This window comes from Bufo bufo, chromosome 5 (assembly GCF_905171765.1).
Source record: "Bufo bufo chromosome 5, aBufBuf1.1, whole genome shotgun sequence".
Taxonomy (NCBI): domain Eukaryota; kingdom Metazoa; phylum Chordata; class Amphibia; order Anura; family Bufonidae; genus Bufo; species Bufo bufo.
The window spans coordinates 376,653,953-376,673,672 of record NC_053393.1 but is presented as its reverse complement, the minus strand read 5'-3'; the positions used below and the strand labels follow the sequence as shown (position 1 = coordinate 376,673,672).

At 42.5% G+C, this 19,720-nt stretch overlaps 1 protein-coding gene across 4 annotated transcripts in view; it reads left to right on the top strand.

The window, feature by feature from the left end:
• The first annotated feature begins 4,687 nt into the window (after positions 1-4,687).
• SLC35B3 (solute carrier family 35 member B3) overlaps positions 4,688-19,720 on the top strand; it is a 48,650-nt gene continuing 33,617 nt past the window's right edge. Inside the window, exons 1-3 of one of the 4 annotated variants that reach the window (XM_040432911.1) lie at positions 4,688-4,804; positions 17,864-18,117; positions 19,496-19,617. In XM_040432911.1, coding sequence (XP_040288845.1) covers positions 4,798-4,804; positions 17,864-18,117; positions 19,496-19,617 — 383 coding nt within the window. In that variant the 5' untranslated portion in view covers positions 4,688-4,797. Of the gene's footprint in view, positions 4,805-16,515; positions 16,753-17,860; positions 18,118-19,495; positions 19,618-19,720 lie in introns of those variants that run through there. The other 3 variants (XM_040432912.1, XM_040432913.1, XM_040432914.1) reach the window with 3 other exon arrangements.

Genomic DNA, 19,720 nt, shown 5'->3' with positions numbered 1-19,720 from the left:
GCTTTATGTTCTGATAATGTTGTATAACTAACTTCCTCAGAATTTGAATCTCCCATTCCGGTCTCCAAGACTTTTAGGGCTCATGCACACGGCGCAATATGCAGGCACCGGCCGTGTGCTCCCCGCATCACGGTTGCGGACCCATTCACTTGAATGGGTCCGTAATCCGGAGCTGCGGTGCAGAACGGAGACACGGAACCCCACGGAAGCACTACGGCATGCTTCCGTGCAATCCGTGGTGTTTCTGTCTGTACCTCCGCACCGCAAAAAAATTTTACTTTTTTTTTTTTTTACGGTGTAAACAGGTCACAGACTCAAGTTGAATGGGTCTGGATCCGTTGCGGCTGCCGCACAGATGGGGTCCGTGCATTGGGGACCATAAATTGTGGTATCCAATGCACAGAACGGCCGCATAACGGCCGTGTGCAAGAGGCCTTATTGTGCTGGTTCAGAACCTGATCCCTTCATTTCCCAGAAAACCCCACATTCTGTGCACTAGAATGCACTTTCTATCTGTGCATACACAGACAATGGCTGGTGACTCATGCATCTCTATGTGTACTACCTGGTTTTCTATAACAAATGGCTGGACCACTGTACAAAACATGCACTTTTACCTATTGTATCGCTCCTATTTCCTAAAGGATTCCTACTAGATTCTTGTGAGCAGGGAGCTCACTCATCTTGCTTACATTTGTTTATACATTGTTTATACATTGTTATTACTATTAGAGATGAACGAAGTATTTAAAAACTCGATTCCGCTGCTTTGCCGAATTTTACGAAAAAATCCACTTTGTGGCGAATTACTTCCTCACTGAGCTCATTTCTTTGTAAGTAGTGGGTGCAGTAACAGGGAGCGGCGATTGCGCTGCTCCCCGTCATTGTACCCCTCAGATGCATGTACATGAACTCACCTGATCCATTTGCTTGCGACGGGCGGCCACCGCCATCGTGCTTGAAGGTCTGGCGCAAAATCTCGCGAGGCCCAAGATGACTTCATCTCGTCACCGCACACAGATTTCGGATGAGATCTTCAAGCAAGATGGCCCGTCACGAACAAAAGTGATCAGGTAAGTATTATTTTTTTGTTTTTTCACACTTTTTCAGGTTAAATTGATTCACTACCGCAAAGCACATGGAAATTTGGCTTTGCGGCGAATCAAATCTATCCTGAAATTCGCTCATCAGTATTTACTCTGCTCTTCCAATGTCTACATTTTTATTTTAGATCCATCCTCAGTATACCACAGGAAGAGGCAGTGGCTGGCTCACATATGCTCCTACAAAATTATGGTTGTCTACTTCAGTAGAACTACTCAAGGTAAGTCATCTCATTCCTCAGCATTTTTCTTTTTTGTCATCTACACATATATGCTAGGATGCTTAAAGAAACATACACTTGATAGTACTGTATACTCACTGACTTACCATACTAAGGCATTAGATGAAATCAATAAATCACCCAACTGTTCTTCACAGTTTAAAGGAAAGTAAATTATACATGTACCGAAGGGTTGATAAATGGAATAAAAAGCCTTGTTTAGGTTGGTCACTAAATGCAGACTATCTGACAAAAAATATCATTAACAGTGGGCAACAAAAATATATTTAGTGGATTGACTGTTCATTCAAAATGAACCTGCTAAAAATAATGAAACATATTTTATATTGGTCTGAAGTAAATAAATCTATCCGTGTGCAGCAGTGGGGTTGCTTAAAAAGACCGGGAAAGTGTAGTTTGGACTTTAACGGTCATAAAGTGCAAGAAAATCTCCACGAGGCCTCTCCAGGGCATGAGACAATAGCATTACAATCAAATATAAAATGGAAGAGGGATTGAGCTGTCCATTCAGAATCTTTTTATATTATCAAGAAGCAGCAGGGAAATAATGTGATGAACTGGCATTGTGTATTAATGGATAATGATGAACTGAAAGCTAGTGTAGAAGATGAATAAACTACTTACCCAAGGTTTCTTCTATGACTTCAATGCACAGTATAAGGCAAAAAGGTAAGTATTGTTACTGATATAGAGCCAGTTGATTCAATAATGCTGTAAACCAAGAGATAAAATACCATGATTATACCACAAACCCCTCCGCTTTTAACCCTACCCATCAATACTACAGAAGTGTCCTTCCTTAAAGGGTTGCTCCGAGACTTTTCTACCGATGACCAATCCTCTAGTTATATCTGTAAAGAATAAGTCAAGGCAACTGGACGTACTGTAGATTTCTTGAAAACTACAGTACGTCCAGTGTCCTTGATTTATTCTTTACAGGTATACCATGACCTGGATAAATGAGAACCGTCACAGACAATCCTCTAGTTAGGTCATCAGTATCTGATTGGTGGGGGTCTGACATCCGGAACTCCTCACCAATAGGCTGTTTGAGAAGGCATCGGGACTCGCAGTAGCGCCATGGCCTTCTCGCAGTTTTGCTTAGGCCATGTGACGTCACATTCATCGTTAACATGGCCTAGGTGCAGCTCTTCCCTATTGAAGTAAATAGGGATAAGATGCGATATTAAGCACAGCCGCTATCAAATGGAAAGCGCTGTGCTTGGGGAGCTGAGAGAAGGCCACGGCACTCACAGCAGTGCCGATGCCTTCTCAAACAGCTGATTGGCGGGGGTCCTGGGTGTTGGAACCCCATTAATCAGATACTGTTGACCTGCAGCACATGTTCAAGAAATGGCAGTATTCTACTGGCATGCCAGCTGCCACCAAATTGCGGCAAGTCTTTTCAGTCAGTATTTGTTACTAGCACACCGACACTGCAGTTTTAAGTAAAAAATCTTTCGACAAATGTGCCAAATGAAAGGCATGTTTGCTAGGCCCACCCCTTATTCTTCCTGGTTCAGTGCCAATTGCCAAAGAGGAGATGTAGTGGAGAGTGGGACCCTACTACACCACTGGGGTTGGGGGAGGGAGTTTACAAGAGGATGGTGAGCTTAGGGGGATAGGCTAAACGAGCACCAATACTTGTTTGGGGGTGTAGTGAGGATTGTGAGCCTGCAGGTTAAAATGAAGAACAAACAGTTGGTTACTGACAGGCTGGGCTCCAGTAGTTTGCTGGTAGAGCTTTTCTTAATATATATTATTTTAAAATGAAGAACAAACCTTCTGACTAATTTGGTGGCAGGGATGGTCAGTGATTACTCTGTGTGTGGGGGTTGGGATCTGGATGTGATTGGTGCATGGAGGGTGAGCTCTTATTGTTATTACTATGGGGGCGGACCAGTGTATGGAGCACCAGTATATAGGGATCCCCCCCCATCATACACTTACTGACTGTGGTGGGGGACGGAAGTCCTCAGTCAGTTAAGATTGCACTACCCTATTTTGCGACTTTTTAAAAACCTGTGCAATGTTTTTATGCCATCTTCACCACTGGAGAGTGGTGGGTGCCGGCTATGGGCCTTGGCAAATTCGCTAACCTTTACACCTGTTTCCAGGTGTAAATGACGTCTGAAATCTGAAATACGTTTAAAACCAAGCGTACTAACTACAGGAGGATGTGCCTAGTTTAAAAAGAGGTGCAGGCCTCCTCCTAAATTAGGTGATGCTCCAGCCTTAAGATTATGTGGAGGATACAGAAAAGGCTGCATTTTGCTATCTCAGACACTTGAGAGAACTTTCCACTTGTCAATGGAACAGCTGGTCCCTAATGCAGACTATAATAGGATATGTTCTATTCTTTTGTGGAACAGACATACAGAAACTAAATGAATGGTTCCACATACGGTCTGCAAAAAAAAAAAAAAATGGACACAGAAAGAAAATAAGTTTGTGTGCATGAGCTCTAAGGCTGAGTTCACACTTCAGTTATTTGGTCAGTTATTTCCATCAGTTATTGTGAGCCAAAACCAGGTGCGGATAAAAAACACAGAATAGGTGCAATTCTTTACATTACACCTGATCTCCGAGTAGCTTCACAATAGCTTCAAATAACTGAAGTGTGAACTTGGCCTAACTGATTGTTTGGTTTATGTCACATACAATTTGTGTTAGGCTTCTTTCACATTAGCGTTAGGCTTGACCGGCAGGTTGTTCCGGATCCATACTTACTCTTGCACTGGTGTGCCGCCAGAAGTCCAGCCTGGCCCCATTAACTATAATGGGGACAGGCAGGAGATGCGGCCGCAGCATGGCAAACATGCCAAGAGGCGGAGGGATCTGCGTGCTGTGACCGCATCTTCCGCCCGTCCTCATTATAGTGAATGGGGCCAGCAGGCAGCACTTCCGGTAGCACAAGTGTGCAAGCGTTAGTACGGATCTGGCAGGCTGTTCCCCTGCCGAAGAAGCCAGAAGCCTTATACAACTTTCCTACGACTGAAAACTTCAGCTTTGATTTTTTTTTCATTGGAAGATCATACAAAAAAGGTTGCCAACCCCTGACACATAGTATATTCACATACATAAAAGACCTAGACACTTTTAAAAACAAATGTATTTTCACAGAATTTATTTTGTTACTACATTTGTTGTTGTTGCTTATAAAGTTGGAGTCTAGTAATGTAGCCCTGTCATTCTCATTCTTAACCTGCAGGATCCTTGGTTATTCTTCCACCTGTATGCAGGATGTGGATGGTGTCAAATAGCTGATAAACACGTCCTAGTTAACTCGTAGCGTCCAACAAGTAGAACAAGATCAGAGAACGAGGAAGTGAGCGTATCAGCTACAGCAGCTCAGTTTTAGTTTTTGTCTTCTTGGTAATAGGGTATGGTTACTGAAAACAAAGCACATCCATCTTCAAGTAGCCTGCACAACCAACCGCACAACGGCCATAATGAAAGGTACTAAATGCTATATGACATTAACACAAAACGTTTGACTTTAGAACACAGGAAATCTTAAAATACTCCATTGCATGCACACTTTGCACATGGAGCAATATGAAAAGCATCAATAACATGTCTCTTTTCAGTTTATGATACATTTTATATGCATGTATTTTACATACCGAAGCGGCTGCATTCCGCAAAAGCTACATATTCAATTAAGTGAACATTACGTTCAGTGAACTGCTCACCGTCAGGGCTTATGCACACAACCGTATGTATTCTGTGGTCCACAAAACACGGATCCGCAAAAAATCCGGATGACGTCTGTATTGCATCCGGTTTTTTTTTTGCGGATCCATTGTAACAATGCCTATCCTTGTCTGCAAAACGGATAAGAATAGGACATGTCCTTTCTTTTTTGTATTGCTATGGAACGCACATACGGATGCAGATAGCACATGGTGGCTGTCCACATTTTTTGCGGACCCATTGAAATGAATAAGTCCACATTCTATACGCAGAAAATCTCTATAAACTATCAGTTACGGCGCGGCCATGATCAACTCGAGTCACAACCAGCTGCAGTCAACAACTGTGTGGCCAATTAGGACGCAGCTTCCTGATATTCACTGTCTGAATTCTTAATGGCCATGACACATTCAATACCACGTGACCATTAAGAATTCAGACCACCTATACAATGTGGTCTACACAGGGCCGGTGCAACCATATAGGCGAACGAGGCGTTCGCCTAGGGCGCCGGCCTGCTGGGGGCGCCCTGGTGGGCTCCCCCTGACTGGGGCTGCAGTCCTGGGCGAGCGGCCCTTGAGCCGCCCCCAGCGCCGTTACAGGGGGGCCAGGAGGTGGAGGTCCTTCTTAAATATGGCAGAGCAGGCATCTGCTTACCCTGATGGCAGGTGCCTGCTCTGCCAGTAAAGTACCGGAGGAGAGGAGGCGGGCAGCAAGGGAGGCTGTTCTAGCAGCTCCCCACTCCTCCCTCGCCCTCCCTCTGTGATGCCGGAATATGACGTCATTCCGGCCCCGGCATACTAAACGGCGCGCTGGAGGACTGAGGAGCTGCACCACACTGGACCTCAGGGAGGTGAGTGTTTAAGTGTTTGACTGAGTGAGTGTCTGCCTGTGTATTTATGTCAGTGAGTGAGTGTATGTCTGTCTTTCTGTCAGTAAATGTGTGTCTGTCATTGAATGTCTGTGTGTGTGTCAGTGAGTGAGTGTATGTCAGTGAGTGTGGATGTCTGTCGGTCAGTAAGTGTCTGTGTGTTTGTCAGTGAGTATATGTGTGTGTTTGTCTGCCAGTGAGTGTCTGTCAGTGAGTTTCTGTGTGTGTGTTTCAGTGGGTAGCTGTATGTCTGTCTGTCAGTGAGCATGTGTCTGTCTGTCAGTGAGTGTATGTGTGTCTGTCAGTGAGTTTCTGTGTACGTCCTTCAATGAGTGTCTGAGTGCGTGTCTGTCTGTCAGTGTGTGTGTGTGTCTGTCAGTGAGTGAGTGACATGAGGGGGCGGCAACATGGATCTTTGCCTAGGGCGGCAAAAATCCTTGCACCGGCCCTAGGTCTACGTTAATTAAATATCAGGCAGCTGTGGCCTAATTGGCTGCGCAGTTTTTGACCATAGCTGGCTCCGACCCGAACAGATCATGACTGCACCGTGTAGTCATACCCTAAAGGTTCCAATTCATTGAATGAACATTGAGGTCTTGAAAGTTGTGAATAAAGTACATCAGAAAATTATAAATATTTTCTTTATACAATAAATATCCATTGCTGATACCACTTTAAATTAAAGGCTTAATACGTCCTATATGCAAACTTACTTCCATGTATAATTTTTTATTTATTTTACTTATGTTACTTCAGGGGAATATCGTAGCATCGCAATGCTGTGATATTTGGCCTTACACTGTGTGTCAAGACAGTCTCCGATCTGTAGCTACAGCCTGATCATTAATGTTATAGCATAGAACAATTTACAAGATGGGGAAAATGGAGAAAGTTGTGTTACCTTTATTTTTTAAAACAAATCATTAGAGATAAGCGAAGTTTTGAAAAATTCTAAAAGAAATTTGATTCAAGTCACTTTGTCACAAATCACTTTCCATTGTATGGAGTGGACACAATGATGGGGAATGGTGATCGTGCCACCTCCCCTGTCATTTAACCCCTCAGATGCTGCATTCAACTCTGATCGCAGCATCTGTGACTCACATTCAGCTGCTATGGGGTTAATAAGAGGTTAAAAATAATTCTACTCACCTGATCTTCTCGCAGAGAGGCCGCCCGCTCCCGTCTTGACTGAAGAAAACCTGCCAAAGGACCTGTGGCGAGCGAGTCTGAAGTTTGGCCTCAGTTCAGATAACTGTGATACAGATTATAAGAGCTAAATCACTGAATGTCTACCGGGTTTAGGCCTTATATGCAGGGATTATCTTATTTGCTTCTATTACTAGACATTTATTGTTACTACTGTAATTAATATACAGGGTTGGAAGTTTGGCACATACAGCCACCCGTAGCTCAAATTGCTCCACGGGAGCACAAGCTTTTGATATACAGGAACGGACCTGTGCCACCGGCCGGGGCACACTCCTTAGTATAGATACCGACCCGATACACTCTGGATTCAACACTGCATAAAAGAAAAAGAGTGTACTTCGTAGAGACAGAACCTGTAGCAAGTTAATCTTGAATTTAAAGAGAACCTGTCACCTCCAAAAACCATCTGAAGCCGCCAGCAGTACCTGACAGTAGCCAGCAGCGTGTTTCTGACGATTGTTTTGTTCCTGAGGGCAGATACAGCAAAAGCTCTGAAAGCGTTCCTTTATCCCCTGCTGACACGCTTCTCTAGGCATGCTTGAAGTCAAGGGGGCATCGGCCTCCTTGCTTCAAGCGAAGGTAACCATGCCCCCTTCCCTGCCCCTTCGCTGTGAATGACAGCCGGCAGTTTGGCTGGCTTTTCCGAACTCTCTGCATAATCGTTGTCAGTCACAGCGAAGGGGAAGGAAGGGGGCATGGTTACCTTCGCTTGAAGCAAGGAGGCCGCTGCCCCCTTGACTTCAAGGATGTCTAGAGAAGCACGCCGGCAGGGGATAAAGGAACGTTTTCAGAGCTTTTGCCGCATCTGCCTTCAGGAACAAAACAATCGTCAGAAACAAGCCGCGGGCTACTGTCAGGTACTGCTGGCGGCTTCAGATGTTTTTTGGAGGTGACAGGTTCCCTTTAAGTGGTTTTATATCTGCGGTGATCTTTAGCAGAGGAACCAGAGAGTTAGCGGGCACGGATTGTGTGCGGCATCTTCGATATTTATTTTATAAAAAATTTACATTTTAAATTTTTATAATTTTTAGACTTTCCATTTTAATCCACTTTTTCTAACATAGCAAGAGTTAACAGCAAAAAATCCTCAATATTTATTACCCTGATTCCCATAAGTGGTCCTAAACTGCTGTATGTGAACACCGCAGGGCTCAGAAGGAAAGGAGCACCAAATGGTTTTTGGAGAGCAGGTGTTGCTGGAAAGATTTTTAGGTACCATGTTGCATTTGAAGAGACACTAAGGTACCCCTACATTGGAAACCCCCAAAAAGTGACCCCGGTTTGAAAACTACACTCCTCGAGAAATTTATCGAGCACTGTAGTGAGTACTTTGATCCATAGGCTTTTCATAGAATTTAGAAACACTTGGCTGTGAAAATGAGAAATTACTTTTCTTCCAATAAAATGTTGGCTTAGCCCCAAACTTTTCATTTTCCCAAGGGTAACAGGAGAAAAAGCAATTTGTTACCTAATTGTTACCCATTTTCTCCTGAATAAGGCAACTTCCAATATGTGATCAACATGTTCTATCTTATTCATTTTCATGAACCGACAGCCCCCATACAATTGAAGAGGACTGTTTTAAAAGTATATTTCTCAGAAAGGCATCAGTGAAAAAATTCAGCCATGAATGGACCATTTTGGCATTTTTTTTCACTGTCATGTGAATGTAGCCCTATTATTATGCTATGCTTCCTGGTTTAAGAAACACCCTACATGTGACCCTATTCTTTTGCCTGAATCTATGAGAGGGCTCAGACGTAAATAATCACCATGCGCATTTTGACGCCCAACCTGGTGATTTACACATCTTGTGTTGATAATTGTAGATGCTCTGGGTTGAAACTACACCCCTCAAGGCAATTATTAAGGGGTGTAATGAGCATTTTGACCCCACAGATGTTTTCCAAAAATGAATGCACAGATATGACATTTCAGTGCCAGCCATACTTTTTTCTTGGACTGAGCTGTGTTAGGGCTTGTTTTTTGCAGGATGAGTTACCATCATAAATGGTTCTACACTAGAGATCAAAATCAGAGAACAACTTATGAACACTTGATTTTTTTCAGAAATAATGTAATATTCATTGCTCAACAGTTGAAGGAAACGTTTGTTGTGCCTATACAATGCTAATAGAACAGTGTTTTACAAAGTAGCCAAGGCACTTTAACAAAAAAACTTTATTTTGCAGAAAACACAATGATCGAAATTTGAGAACACCAATGACTGTAGCACAGAGAAAGATTACAACTAAATTTTTCTAAGGTTAGAACAGTCAACAAGTAGGAAGTGTACAGGCCTTTGTTTTGAATGACTTCAACACATTTTTGGCCACAGGACATCACTAGTCTCTCACACTGCTCTTGTGTGATTTTGGTCCACTTTTCTTCTAGTCCTTCTCACAGTTTGGTGACTGTAGTGGGATTTTTGGCCATAACTCTGTCAACAAGGATTTTCCAGATGTTTTCTACTGGGTTTAGATCAGAACTCTGGGCTGGCCATTCCATTATTTTCAATGCTTACAGTTTCAAGGTACTGCTTTACCCCTTTAGCTGTTTGACTGATGAACGTAGGGAAGTAACCATATGTTGTCAAAGAAGGTTCTGATAAACATTTGCATTCACTCTGCCATGTAGCTGTATAAGAGGCCCAACTCTTGCTGACAAAAACATTATCCAAATCATGACACTTCCTCCTTCACCTTTTATTGATTTCTTTACACACTTAGGATTTAGTCTTTCATTTCAGTCATTTTAGAACAGCTCGCCATCTTGCAAAGTCAATGAAAACTAGAAAGGCTGACAGTTAAATAGGGTTTGTCAGATAATTAAGGAAATTAGCACCAGGTACCAGATTAACATCAATAACTGGGAGATATCTGAAAGTGTTCTTTAATTTTGATTAGTGTTCTTTTACAAATATCGTATTGAAATTTTTTTATACTGTGCTTCAGAATATATGTAACTCATGAAATATGCTTAACCACTTCCACTCCGGGCCATTTGACCCCTTCATGACCAAGCCTAATTTTGCTAATCTGAGGTGTGTTACTTTATGTGGTACTAACTTTGGAATTCTTTTACTTATCCAAGCCATTCAGAGTGTTTTCTCGTGACACATTTTACTTCATGTTAATGGTAAGTTTGAGTCAATATGTTTTACCTTTTTTTTAAAAAAAATCCAAAAGTTACAGAAAATTTGGAAAAATTCACTATTTTCTAAATTTGAATTTCTCTGCTTTTAAGACAGATAGTGATACCTCATAGAATACTTATTAACTAACATTCCCCATATGTCTACTTTATGCTCGCATCATTATTTTAGGACGTTTCAATAAAATTTCCAAATCAACTTTTTAAAGGACCAATTCAGCTCTGAAGTCACTTTGAGGAGCTCACATAATAGAAACTGCCTATAAATTACCCTATTTTATAAACAACACCCTTCAAACTATAAAACTGGTTTTAGAAATGTTGTTAACCTTTTAATTATTCCATAGGAATTAAAGTAAAATGGAGGTGAAATTTCAAAATGCTACTTTTTTCCATTTTCATCAATTTTTTTCTGTAACACATCAAGGGTTAACAACAAAACAAATATCAATATGTATTAAGCTGATTCTGCAGGTTGCAGAAACAACCCATATGTGGTTGTAAACTGCTGTAAAGGTACATGGCAGGGCTCATAAGGCAAGGAGTGCCATATAGTTTTTGGAGGGCAGATTTTGCTGGAATGGTCTTTAGGCACCATGATGCATTTGAAGAGACCCTGAGGTACCCCAAAGTGAAAACCTTCAAAAAGTGACCACATTTTGGAAACTACACCACCCAAGGAATTTTAGGGATGGGGTGAGCACTTTGACCCAACAGGTGTTTCATAGAATTTATAACACTTGGCTGTGAAGTGTTATAATGAAAACATTTTTTTTTACAAGAAAATGGTGCATGCTTTTTCACAAAGGATAACAGGAGAATATCACTCCACCCATTTTCTACTGAATACAGTAACACCCTAATTGTGGTCATACACTGCTGTTTAGGGATACGCCAGGGCTCTTTTATTTTTGTTGTTGACTGAGCTGCGTAAGTGCTTATTTTTTGTGGGACAAGCCATTTTGGGGTACATTTGGCTTTCTGATCGCTTTTTATCTCATTTTTTGGGAGATGAGGTCACAAAAAAAGCTGTTTATATAGCGATCTAGAAGGCAGGGACCTAGGAATAGTCTCTGCCTTCACTATGTGGTGCTCTGCTGTCAATTACAGCAGGCCCCCAGCACAGCAGCTGCACAATTAGCGTGCAGCTGCGATCTCTGAAAAGACGTTACAGAACGTCCATTCAGATATAAACCTGACCACCCAGGACATTTATAGCCTATGGACAGTCGGGAAGTGATTAAAATTCTACTCCTGTTTGGAAAATTTTAAATAGGACTACACAGTGATCTTAACATTTAGGAAATTATATGTTGTTCTCTAATTTAGATTTCCTGTGAATTGTGGGGTACATACAACTTTTTGATCACTTTTTATTTTGCTTTTAGGGAATCAGGACAAAGAAAAGGCAGCAATTCTGCCATTGCTTTTTGGGTTTTGCTATTGCACTTTATTCTGCTGGTCAGTACTATTACAGATATTCTAATTTGTACTTCGGTTTTTTAAGTATTGCTACTTTTATACAAAGCACTTTAAAAATATATGTTTTTGTATTACCATTTTTCTAACAGCCATATTTTTTTTATTTTTCTGGTGTGAGGGCTCTTTTCTGGGATGAAGTGTTTTCAATGGTACTATTTGGGGCTAGAATTGACTTAGATCGCTTGATATTATTACTATTTTTGGGAGGATAGGTGACTGACGAAAAATGTCTGTTCTGGCACCGTTTTTATCATTTTTTTCTATGGCATTCCTCTGACGCGGTAGATCATGTGATAATTTTATAGAGCCGATAATGGATGCGACAATACCTAATAGTTTTTAAATAATAATTTTTTTTCAAAAGTAAATGGCTTGATGAGTAGAAAGGGACACCTTTTTTTACTTGAAACTTTTACATTTTTAAACATGTTTTATTACATTTTATTTTTGTCCCACTAGGGGACTTCAACTTTTGAGGGTCTGATCCCTTTTACAATGTGCAGTAGCCCAGAACAAGGTACTTGCAAATGTTTCTCGTTATGTAATGTTATTTAGTATCTTAATGCATTATATTATACTCAGAATATCTTTATGGGTTTAAGGATCCTGACTCAGCCCCTGCAGGAAGTTGGGTGTGAAACTTAGGTCCACCCCTAGCTCAGAGTCTACAGTTAGTAGAAGAAGTGAGGGAGGCTACATGTGCTCACTCCCCAGAAAACTAGGCCTGGTTTCCAGAGAATCATCTCTGAACAAGAAAGTCACTGCTATCCAAAAGTACTTCAGAAAGGAAAGAACTGAGAAGGTCCAGAATCTTCATGGCTGAGCATTGGAGTCAGTCTGTAAGGTATTTGCTGTTTAAGGCTCATAGACTTTACTGCAGTGAGAGGGACATTGCTAAAACACCCTTCACACTTGGACACAACCTGTCCAGTCGTATCTTAATCCTGTATCCCTCAGGTGGGAACTCCATCAGCATGACTTCCATGTATGCCGGTCTAGAACTCCTTGTCGGCCACGCCGTACATGTACAAAAGTAGGTCTAGATAAAGTCAAACATAAGTGGGAAAAAAAAGGAATTAAAAACAAGATTAGTAAACTCTTCATTGTACAGAGCCCTGATTGTTGAAGCATCTATGACATGGGAAGTTTAATGCAAGGCAGACTACAGAAACCCCCTCCAAAAAATATACAATATCACTGGTGTAACTTCCATTTTGAAAAAAAGACTAACAGTGCACCAATCTTCGATTTTATTAATCATGATGTGCCTCATTATAATGACATTAAATTGTAATTCTCTAACAGCGGCAATTTACTTTCACTGGATATAAAATGAACAAACATGATTGTCTCTATATAGCACTTAAACACTGTGCATTGTCGTAATAGCTCTTTATACCTTAATTTGCTGTTTATTGTTGGCAAACATCCAAAAATCCATTTAATAATACAGTTGGCTGTTTTATTCCCTAATATGTATGTATGTACGTATGTGGATTTCATATATCTATATCTCGGGAAGGACCAGTAATAAAGAATAGATGATTACCATATTTTTTCGCTCTATAAGGCTACTTTCACACTAGCGTTTTTGCTGGATCTGGCAGGGTCCAGCAAAAACGCTTCAGTTACTGATAATACAACCGTCTGCATCCGTTATGAACGGATCCGGTTGTATTATCTTTACCATATCTTTAACATAGCCAAGATGGATCCGTCATTAACTCCATTGAAAGTCAATGGGGGACGGATCCGTTTTCTATTGTGGCAGATTGTGGCAGATAAAACTGATCTGTCCCCATTGACTTGCATTGGGGGTCATGCCGAATCCGTCTTGCTCCGCATCCCAGGACGGAAAGTAAAATAAATGTAGCGGTTTGTTCTCCGGCCCGGGAATGCAACTAAACGGAACGGAATGCATTTTTGGGCATTCCGTTCAGTTTTGTCCCCATTGACAATGAATGGGGACAGAACTGAAGCGTTGTTTTCCGGTATTGAGCCCCTATGACGGAACTCAATACCGGAAAACTTAAACGCTAGTGTGTGAAAGTACCCTAAGACACACTTTTTACCCCAAAAGTGGGGGGAAATGGCAGCGCTTCTTACAAAGTGATTCTATTATGGAAATGCTCATTAGTACACATTGGGTGCGGGGAGCGGTGAGTGTAGCTCTGCTATCTGCTCTGCTACTCACCGCCCCCTGGTCTGCCAGCACAGCACTGTGTCCTGACAGCGTACGGCATCAGGAAGTAGTGCGATGAAGATTGGGGGGGGTCTGATCTGAGTTCTGATGAGATTTGGGGGTCTGATGATGTGAGACCTGATGAAAAATATTTTTTTCTTATTTTCCTCCTCTAAAACCTAGGTGTGTCTTATGTTTAGGTGCATCTTATAAAGCGAAACTACAGTACTTACTAGGCACCTTTGGTCTCCATCAAGTTCTTCTGTCGAACCTCATAATATTGAGACATGTCTGTGTCACTACTTAAAGTAAATTAGAGAATTCCACCAGGTCAAGTTGTTAAATGTGCAGAATTCACCTGTTCAGAAAATTCACTGGCAAACATTTAATAATCTTACAGAACACCATCTTGACATGCACCACATTTTTTTACAGTGGTGCAATGCAAAGGGTGAGATCTGGTACAAATCCGCATCACAATCTGAGACAGAATCCTCAAGCAACATGTGAATTTTCGTACTGAAACAGTGAAATCTAGACGAGAATTAGCAAAAATTACATTGCTGTGTTCATGTACCCTTATAGAGCCGAAGTTATCATGGAGTTATCATCGCTATTGACCCTTACAGGTCCGGCCAACTGGGGGGAGGGGGTGTACGACCCCCATTCTTGCCTAACTCCTTTAACCGTTTCAGCCCCATAACTTTTTTATTTTACTGTTCACTTGGCTGTATGAAGGCCTTTTTTGTGTGGGACAAATTGCACTTTCTAATGCCAACATTTAATATTGCATATGATGTAGTGGGGAGGTTGAAACAAATTCCAAATGTGGTGAATTTGGAAAAAAGCAATTCCGCAGGTTTTATGGGGTTTGTTTGTATGGTGGGGTAATCTGTACTTTTCATTTATATCATTTTGGGGGGTGTGTGTGACTTTTTGATCACTTTTTATTAAACTTTTTGGGTGAGGTGAAGCAACCAATAAACAGCAAATCGGCCTTTTTGACTTTTTTTCCGTTTCACTGTTTGCCAAATGGGATAAATATTTTTATATTTTAATACTACAGGCTTTTTTGCATGCAGTGAAGCCCTTGAGGTTTATTTTTTTAATTGTTTATGTATTTTTATTTTGGGTACAGTGGGGTGATTAGAAGTCTTATATTTTCTTTAAAAACATTTATTTTATTTTTACACTTTTTATAGTTCACAAAAGGAACTATAACAAGCAATCATCAGATTGCTATTCTCATAGACATGCATTAGCATTGGAGTCTATGGGGATTTCACTATATTCCTATGGAGCAATGCCACAGGCAGGGGCTCCATAGGAACTAATGTGCAGCAGCCTTGTATCACTCGGAAATACAGAGGCTGCCACATACACACTCATCAGGCTCTGCTATGCCCATGAGAACAGGAGACCGCATGATCACCATCCCAATAATGGCTTCCTCAATTCACTGCATAGCGCTCATTGAGGACTATGTACAGAAGAAAGGAGAAGTCAGAAGTGGTAATAAACCCCTTCTGTCTTCTCCCCAGTTGTCACTGACAGCTGGAGGTCCGATCTGCTCCTGCTAGACTGCAGAAGAAGGAGCTTTAACGGGGTTGTCCGGGTTCTGAGCAGAACCCGGACATAACCCCTTCATCACTCAGGCAGCCCCTCTGAGTTGAGCATCCCCTTGCCCTGAGCTGAATCGCGCAGGACAAGGGTTTTTTCAGCAGATCCAGTGATGTACCGGGTCTCACCATGGGAATGCTAGGCAGAGGCTTCCGCCTATCAGTAAGCGAGGTGACGTCACCTGCAATTATGGGCGGGGCAGTGCTAAAGCCCGCCCATTAGTGCTGGTGATGTCACTGGGAACACTGCTAGGTGGAAGCCTTAGCCTAGCAGCGTAAAAATGTAAACAAAACAGCCCTTGCCCTGTGCAATGCGGCGCAGGGCAAGGGAGAGTATCGGAGCATGAAACGCTCCCATACTCATCTCAGAGGGGCTGCTTGGGTGAAGAAGGGGATATGTCCAGGTTCAGCTCTGGACAACCCCTTTAATCCCGCGTCATACACGTACAGTTCCAAGAGCTGCATATGTAGGCTGCTGTGATATCGCCATTATCGCAGTGACCTGCAGAATTTACCCCACTGTGAACCCCAGAAAAATAAAACCCAAATAAAATGGTGGAATTGAGTTTTTTCCCGTTCCATTTTTTCAAGTTTCCCAATACATAATATGGATTAAACGGTGCTACTGCCTATTAAATATGCAACATCCTGCAAAAAAAAAAAAGTGCTCATAAACTTATTTCTGCAAAAAAATTGTTTTGGCTCCTGGCAGGAGAGAATGAAAAACTGGAAAAAAAAAAAAAACTTGCAGTAAACCGCACAATGTTGTTAGCTTTATGTGTACTAGGCATATGGAGAGTGAGAAAATGATCAGAAAACTGCTGCGCATGCGCTGAGCTAAATAGGCTTCATCAGGAATGTCCTGCGGTTCCGCCATTCACAGAGCGCCATTCTGTCAGCTCTCACAGAACGTACGGAGGAAGCTCCGCCCAGTCAGGTAACACGTCAGCACGGCATGACGTCAGAACCCGGAAACGGCGGCTGTCAGCAGTACAAGCTGGGCAGTGCTGCCCATACACTGATCGTTACCTGCGGCACCGGGCTGTGTGTTCCGCGGTCGCAGCCCTGAGTGACCCAGTATGTGGCTTCCTGACAAGTGACTGCGGGAGGAGGGATGTACCCGGGAAGATGCTGCCAGCTCCCCGCCTGCTGTGACCCGGTGCCCGGCTGACCCTCCTGTAATCCTACGTACGTCCTGTTCTCCTCATGTATACATCTCTGCCATGTGTCATAGGGCATCGCTCTTCATAAAAAGCTGGGCATCATTTAGGGCTTCCCATTTTCCCATAACATATGCCATGAAATCTGACGGTTGGGTTGTAAATTCCGGGCATGTGAAAGAGTGCTGTACCCGTTTAGGGTGTGTTCTCTAGTACCAGCCAAGTGGATGAGATTTGCAGACATGTCCTCCAGAAGCAGTTATATTATGTCCCCTCTACAAGCGAGACCAGGCGCTGGGCCGATCGCCATGGACGCTGGGAGTCAGACCTGCGCCAGTCTGATACTGGTGACCTGAGGATAGGCCATCACTATTGTACTGCTGCGCCGCCGCTTTACAGTAGTTCTATCAATCACAATGCAACTAATTTCTTAAAGGGCATCTGTCAGCAGAATTGTACCGAAGACACTGGCCGACCTGTTACATGGGCACTTGGCAGCTGAAGGCATCTGTGTTGGCTCCATGTTCATATGTGCCCGCATTGCTGAGAGAACGAAATTTTTATATTTGCAAATGAGTCTCTAAGAGCAATGGGGGCGTTGCCGTTGCACCTAGAGGCTCAGCACTTTAATTGACAGAATCAGGCGTGATCACATTTACACTGCCTGGCCCTGTCAATCAAAGTGCAGAGGATGCGGCAGTTGCAAAGAGAGCAGAGCCTCAAAGTGTAATGACAACGCCCCCATTGCTCCTAGAGGCTCATTTGCATATATAAAAACTTCATCTTTCTCAGCAATGCGGCCAGATATAAACATGGGACCAACACAATGGCAATATAGTTGCTGGTATAAATGGGAGTACTTAAAGGGGTTTTACAGACTGCATTTTATTATTTTTTTTTTTTTAAAGAAATTGGCATAACAAACAAAAAAAAAAACAATATTCAGCTCAATGATCCCTTGCCGCTCTCGTTTCGATGCAGCCCACGTCGTGGTCCATCTTGACAAACAGGACTGAACCCTTTAGATAATCACTGATTGGCTGCGTGGTCGGATCCGGAGCCAGTGATTGGTACAGACCAGCAGGGACCCGGGAAGGGTGGGGATCATGGATTACTACTTACACTCTGGTTCTTTTATTTCAGTGTTTGATGGTGAAGAGAAGCCCTCGGACGATCCCCTCGCCCCAGTTATCAACATGGATCTGAAATTCAACAACTCAAGGAAATATATATCCATCAGTATTCCTTCAAAGACGGACACCATGTCACCTCACATTAAGTCTGTTGATGACATCAAGGTGCTTGGCATCAATCTCAGCCAGTTCCAGAAGCCTGTGCAGTTTTTCATTTGTGTTACTGGAGTTTTTGTCTTTTATTTAATATATGGATATTTGCAGGTAATGTTTTGTTAAAATAATGATCAATGTGGCTTTAAAATTTTGTGTGTGTGTGGGGGGGGGGGGGGAATACCAATCAAAATGCACCTAAAACATGCTTTGTTTTTTACTCATACAACCAGAGTGTGTGGCGGAGCTGGAAACAGTCGTGGCTTAATATGCAATACTGCAAAAAAAAAAATCTCTGACAACTTCCCCGCCTCCAGTTGGCTAAATATTTTATAAAAACCTTCATTGGTCTGATGCTTCTGCCCCTGCTCATTTACCAAACAGCAGCGCTGACATGCTGGTATACGGCACTTGATCACTGCAGCCAATCACTGTCCTCAGCAGTGTACCGCTAAGGACAGTGATTGGCTTCAGCACACGTGCCATATACTGGCATATGACTGCTGCACTTTTTAAAGGAGCAGCAGGAAGACTGGACTGGCGGTGGACATGTTTTTTTCTCTTTTAACCAATTGTGGAGTCCTTGTCCAAGAATTGTAGTTATCTTGGACAACCAGTTTAACGGTTATCCGGTAATTAGTATTGATGACCCCACTGATCAGCTGTTTAAAGAGGCCGGCGCTCCATAAGCGTCTCAGCCTCTTTCTAGGCCTTGTCACCGTACATCGGTCACGTGGCCTAGACGCAGCTCAGCCCTATTGAAGTAAATGGGGCTGAGCTGCAATACCAAACACAGCCACTATACAATGTATGGCGCTGTGCTTGGAAAGCTCCCGGAGGCCGGCTGCACTAACCAGAGCTCCGGTGAGCGCGGCGGCTCCCTGTAACAGCAGATCAGCAGGGGTACCAGGACTCGGACCACTGCCCATCCTATAATGATGGCCAATCCTGAGCATATGTCGCTAACATGTTTACAGGATAATCCCTTTGACATATCTAGCATAGGCGAGCGCTGGTTACTGTGGGCACTACCACTGTGGAGTACAGCCGAGCTCCTGCTGCAGTTTAGTGATCAAACTACCAGAGCTTCTGTTACCCTAGTGCAGGGATGGCCAACCTGCGGCCCTCCAGCCATTGCAAAATGCAACTCCCAGCATGCCCACACTGCCTACAGCAGGGCTTGGTGGGAGTTGTAGTATTACAACAGCTGGAGGGCCGCAGGTTGGCCATCCCTGCCCTAGTGGGACAAAGCCAAAGCAAAATTAAAGATCAGTAAGAGTTTAGTAAATAAAAAAAAGGTACAAAGACATTTCCATTAAAAAAAAAAAAATAATTGAAAATAGTAAACAAATGACATATACGTCACTCTTGAAATTGTAACAACCTGTAGATAACGATGTTGGCAATATTGTGATGATCACAAAAGTTGGAATTTTTGGGAGCCATAAGGTCACTTGTGATTTATTTTATTTTAATTTTTTTCTTACAGGAGCTGATATTTTCCATTGAGGGCTTCAAACCATTTGGTTGGTACTTGACTTTAGTACAGTTTGGCTTTTACTCTATGTTTGGATTAGTAGAACTTCAACTAACACAGGACAAGCGCAGGAGGTAAGGCAGAACATTTTCTGCAGGTTAAATGGGTTTTTCACCTCATTTCAAGGCCTTTTAGTGTTGAAGCTGAGGTGTAAATGCAGTCACACATCTATACCCA